The sequence below is a fragment of the Neolamprologus brichardi genome, chromosome 7 (assembly GCF_056152115.1).
Source record: "Neolamprologus brichardi isolate AB-2024 chromosome 7, ASM5615211v1, whole genome shotgun sequence".
NCBI lineage: Eukaryota > Metazoa > Chordata > Actinopteri > Cichliformes > Cichlidae > Neolamprologus > Neolamprologus brichardi.
Genome location: NC_142110.1, coordinates 37040593 through 37046592, shown reverse-complemented (window position 1 = coordinate 37046592; position 6000 = coordinate 37040593). Strand labels below are relative to the sequence as shown.

Below are 6000 nucleotides of genomic sequence, written 5' to 3'. Positions count from 1 at the left end.
GTCTGTACTGGGACTCATGGGGCATCTCTCTATGAGCACTCAGTGCTTTAAACAGTGAGTCCCAGTTTAACCAGCAGCCTTCACACCACACATCACACAGACATGGAAACTTCAAACACTCAGACTGAAGACACCATCAGAAATAAATAGATTGTGATGAAGATGAAGAACTGGAACAGTTTGCTGTGGTTTCTTCTGTTCCTGTCAGAAATAAGAGTCTGGCAGCACTTTGCTCTCCTTCCACATGTTTAAGGAGGAAGTGAAGAAGAGTGAGTGAGTCGTCTTCCTCTGTGGGCCCAACATCAGGCAGCAGCCACGTATTTTTAAAAACCCAGCACACTGCTTCAGAAACACTGAGTCCAGGTGACCAGAGTCATGTGATCAGTGAGGTCTTCACTCAGGACGTCACAACTTCAGGACCTGATTCAGAGGTTTATAAGGACGTGGATCATTGGTGCTGATGTTGTGTGAGAGCTGGTGAACCATGGGGAACATAAATAACAACCAGGCCATCAGCAATTCTACCCCCAGCTTTAAAACCTACATAATACACTATACATATAGTTATATAGGTTATAGTATGTTATATATTGTTAAGGGTTCAAATATTAAGGAGGTAATCCAAGAATAATAATAATGGTTTCAGCTTTGCAGAGGAGAACCTGATCATTGACGTCTGACTCCACACTGAGACTGCAGTTCACATCACAGACACTGAGTGGATTCTGGCTGAGTGTAGAGAAGCAGTATCCACTCTGAGGTCAGAAGGCTGTGGGCGTTCTTCTTCCTTTAGTCTCATCTTTGTGAGACTGGCTTCTCTGCTTCTGCTGCAGACCAAGTCCAGGTCATGGGTTGATCATTTAAATGAAGCTGGACTCAGATGCAGTAAATAAGCTGATTGATCATTAATGAATAAAGCTGGTCAAATACATCACGTGGACACATGTGATTATGTATTGTAGTATTGATCCCAAAGCTGGTATTAGTACTGGATCAATAACACTGGATGCGTTCAGCATGGAGCCCCTGAGCTGTGTTACAGACAAACATGAAAACTGACAGGTTTGTGTCATTCACAGTCTGTAACACTTCTAAACAACAGAGGCTGACCCAAGTGCCTCAGAGCCAGGCACGCTCACATCACAGCTCTCTAAATAAGCCAGTTTCAAAATAAGAGCTGAAAGCTGTGTTTGGTTGTGTTAGCTTATTATTGTGGAGACTAACATTCAGTGATCATGTGTTCAGACTCATAATGATTCCTCTCAGAAATCCTGATCTTTGTATTTACTGTGTGTTGGATCAATAACTGAGATTCATCGTATCACACAGCTGTGCTGCTGCTGCTGGTGATGTCAGCACATCTGGAACAATACGAGGTCTCTGCTACCAGACTGAGCAGGACGTGAGACCTGTGGACTGTTTAAAGCTGTCCCTCCACAGGTCACTCAGACCTGATCCACACCTCAGTGATATTCTCTGACTTCCTCAGTAGAGACAGAAACCATTCAGATCTGGGACGATCAGCTGACTGATGATGTCACACAGACTGTGTTTTTCAGGAACAGTGATTCTGATGTGAGCCTGCTAGCTGACAGCAGACCTGATGAAACCACATGTTCACATCTGTGAGGACAGACTGGACTCTTTGACTGCACCTTGGTTCTCCTCAGAGGTCTGTACAGGAGCATGTCCACCCCCACTGAAGATCTCAGTCACTGTGAAACATAGAAAGCTGCTTGTGTAGCCTCTGCCTCACATGTAGATACAGCTACAGGTTTCTCTGTCAGTCAGACTGAAACAGTGTCCTGATGCTGCATCATTCAGCTCTGTGCCCCAGTCAGCGTCACTGTGAGCTACCAGTGTCAGTGTTTCTGCCCTTTTCCTGTAACACTACACTCAGCACAGGCTCAGCTGGTATCCAGTGTTGGACTTTGGCTTCAGCTGCTGTGATAGATCCTCTAACATAGATCAGCTCTGCTACATGTTGTTAGATAAGTGCAGCTGCCTGTCATGTCCTGATGTTTCTCTGGGTCAGCAGCTTCTCCATCAGAGGTTCACATGGAGCTGATCCAGTATCTCCAGTAACTGTGTTCTGTGCCTCACTGGTTCATCCTTCTGTCTGTGTGACGTCAGTCAGATGTTGAAGTTAAACTCTGTAATCTTCACTGTGTCACAGAGTTCAGTGAGTCCAGTTATTCACAGTATCAATCAGATCATCAGAGAACAGCTGATCAGCAATCAGTGGTGCCAACAGCACCTCCTGTGGTGAGAGGATGCAATAATGCAATGTAGCATTTTTACACTCAACACTTCCAGTCATGGAAACTGTCTGTTGGATCTGTTTGACGTTGCTTTCTTGTGTTGCTTTCTTGGTTAGAGTTCCTCACAAATGTCCAGATTATTCTTCTAATGAGGCGTCGACCATGTTTTCAGTTCTTTGGAAGAAAACATCGCCCTTTGCCATCCTTACTTTTCTTTGACTTCTTCAAATGCAGCTGAACTCCAGCTGGTATTTTATTGGACTTTGCAGCTGTTTCTGGTCATCAGTTCATTCCTGCAAACCTCTGAACCTGAACAACAATGATGCTGCATTGCTGGCTGATCCCAAAAGGTTGATTCTGTTCATCTGGACGTTTTCAGAAACGTTTGCTCACTGATCAGGTGACTTCTTCAGTCTCAGCTGACTGCAGCTTTACAACCTTACAAACAGCACATTTGCACAATGACTGAAACCAGCAGCAGCAGCACCTGATATATATGATACTAATATAATACATATACATATATAATCCATACTAATCCATACTCACTCTCCTCCCCCTTTTGTGAGTGTGGACGCTTCATCTCTTTGCTCTTTAAATGCTTTGCTTCTTTTATTGATTTTTATGCTGATTTTTCCCTTTTTTCCGTATGAGCTTACCTGCGATAGCTTCTGGACACTTATAGATCATTAGGACTAAAGTGTTCTTAACAGAAACAGCAACATTTTTACAGTTACCTTATCCTCAGCGCTCCGTGTGTCTGTGGCCTAGACACAGCTGAAGCCTGATTACAGCGTCTGGGCACCGAACTGCCTCAATAGCCTGGAAAGGTGCTAACCGCTAGGCTAACTAGCAACAAGATGCCTTCCCTCTCCACAGATGACTACCACAGCCTCCTGCAGAAGATTGCAGTACTGGAGACAAAAATTCATCGCTTAGAAGTAAACGTGGAGGTAAATGGACTGTGTGGAAATGAAACAACCTTGCCTTTGATTTAAAACAATGGCAATGAGCAAGCTAGTACACAGCTAAGGAGCACAGATAACATGACCAAGAAAGTAGACTTTGTGCACTATTATAAATCCTCAAGCGATAATCCCCCCTTGGACTGTCTTGGTGCAATACCAAGACATAAATCATGCCTCCTGGAAGGGGGAGGACGTATCACAGGCAGAGCACAGCGAGCTGAAATCTCTGAAACCGACTGGCCTTCACTTCCTACGAGACAGAGAAGCTCTTCTACCCCTGTATACGAGAGGAAACAGGACTGGACAACCGTGAATAGGAAGGTTAACAACAAACCTCCAAAACAACTGAATGTGAAACTGCAGAACAGATTTGCTCCACTATCAAAGGACCCTGGATCTATATCGGACAACCATCCATCTAAAAGTAGCGAAGTAAGGTCTGAAAATCTACTGAAAAGTAAAAGGCCACAGGGAAAGCTAAAGGCTAGGCCTGAAACTCTGATTGTGGGTGACTCTGCCGTAAAGGATGTACAAAGGATGTGCGGTAAGAACACTAAAGTCCTCTGCTTTCCTATGGATATGGTCAACAACCTGAAGGAGAGAATTCTTCAAATTGCAGATGAATATCCAACTGTGACAAACATTGTTCTGCATACAGGGTCAAACGATGTGTCCAAACAACAGTCGGAGGTTCTGAAGCGGGACTTTACTGGATTATTAAATACTGTAAACTCTCTGAATGCAGCTGTACTCATCAGTGGACCTGTACCGCCCGTCAGAGGAGGAGACGAGAGATTCAGCAGGTTGTTTACACTGAATAAATGGCTCATATCAGCATGTACTGACCACTCAGTGCATTTTATCAACAACTTTAATATTTTTTGGGAACGCAGGCATCTGTTTAAAGCAAATGGATTTAATTTTAACAAGTCAGGGGTGAAACTGTTCACCTCCAACTTGTTTTATTCCATACGTCATCCATCTGTGCTTGGTGCCAAGGCTGAGATAAACGAGGAGTTATCTCATAAAGAGGAACAAACAGTACTCCAAGAACAGACAAAGCCAAGCAGAAACCTTGAGGAGGAGCTCCATCTGCCCCCACCCGGGAAGAGCCTCAGAAAGGAGAGACATCTGAGGCAAGAAGAGGGGTCCCTATTTGCCTCCAACTCTCTCAATAACACCAACGACCAGGACCAGGGACCACAATCTTCCCCAGTCCCCCAAACCCCTGACAGGCCATCACCCTCCTCCCCTTCCCTTTCTCCCTCCTCCTCCCCACACCTGAAATTCACTGAGGAGATGATGGAGCGGGTCAATGCTGGGCTCAGATCTACCCCCCGGCCCAATCCCTTTTTGTCCCCCATAAACCCCCCACCAGAGCAGCCAAAGGTTCGCCATCGAGCCCCACCCTCAACAGAGCAATCGAAGTCACATTGCCCAGCCCCGCCCCCCTTAGTTCCTCCTTACCACCTTCATGCTCTGTCTCCGCAGTCTGATGTGTGATGTGTGGAGGGTCCGGGCTGCGAGGATTATGGCAGTGGTGACTTTTCCCAGGAGAAGCTGGGACCCTGTTTACTATAAGGTTTTAACATTTCTGTACTTTTAGGTGAGAGAAGGAGACATGTGGCCTGGTCAAAACACAGAGAGCTGCACTCTAAAAGACCTTTAAATATAGTAAACATACCTCGTGTGCCACAGACTGCTCCCAAACACGAGGGGGCAAGTAATACCTCTAAAACACTAAAGTTGGCTTTATTAAACGTTAGATCTTTAGCTGGGAAAACATTTTTAATTAATGATTTAATCACTGAGCACAGCCTTGATTTTATGTTTTTAACTGAAACTTGGTTGGACCAAAGTAACAGTGGAGCTGTTCTCATCGAGACGACCCCTCCTAACTACAGTTTTATCAGTGAGGCCAGGGTGAGCAGGAGAGGAGGAGGGGTTGCTGTCTTATTTAATGAATCATTTCAATGTAAGCAGCTACCTCCTGGAAGTTTTCAGTCTTTTGAATATGTGGCTTTACAGCTGAAGGCCCCATCCAAAGTTGTGTTTCTTAATGTTTACAGGCCTCCCAAATACTGCACAGACTTTTTTAATGATCTCAGTGAACTGCTGTCTGTGATCTGTGTTGATTTCGACTGTGTAATTATTGTTGGGGATTTTAACATCCATGTGGACAACCCCCAGGATAAAGGGACTAAAGACCTGAGTAACACTCTGGGCAACTTTGGGCTGACTCAGCATGTAACAGAGCCCACACATAATAGAGGACACACTCTTGACCTACTGATCTCCAAGGGCCTGAGCATTTCAAAGGTTACTGTGTCTGATGTGGGCCTGTCTGATCATTACTGTGTTTTCTTTGAAAGTAAAATCTCAGCCCACACAAATATATCAACAGCAGTGATCACAAAACGGTGTATAACTGAATACAGTAGTGAGATATTTAACCAGGTCTTCCCATTAACACTTGACCTGTCCAGAGGTTCAGTTAATGAGCTCGTCAATAGCTTCAATGCTAAAATGTTAAATATAATGGATACAATTCCTCCCATTAAGGTGAAGGTTATCTCTGGAACGAAAAAGTCTCCATGGAAAAACTCCACACTAGTGAAAAATGAAAAAAGAGAGTGTAGGAAAGCTGAGTGCAGATGGAGAAAAACAAACCTCCAGGTTCATTATGACATCTATAAAGAGAAACTTCACAATTATAATTTACAACTGAGGAGTGCAAGGAGGTCCTACTTCTCTGACATCATCACCAAAAA

General features: G+C 44.4%; 1 protein-coding gene across 1 annotated transcript; it reads left to right on the top strand.

Annotated features, from left to right (window-relative positions):
• Positions 1-3667: 3667 nt before the first annotated feature.
• LOC148102137 (uncharacterized) lies at positions 3668-4775 on the top strand. The gene is made up of 2 exons (XM_087843555.1): positions 3668-4032; positions 4123-4775. Exons 1-2 carry the CDS (start codon positions 3767-3769, stop codon positions 4730-4732), a joined length of 876 nt encoding a protein of 291 aa, XP_087699681.1. The 5' UTR covers positions 3668-3766; the 3' UTR covers positions 4733-4775.
• Positions 4776-6000: the final 1225 nt, after the last annotated feature.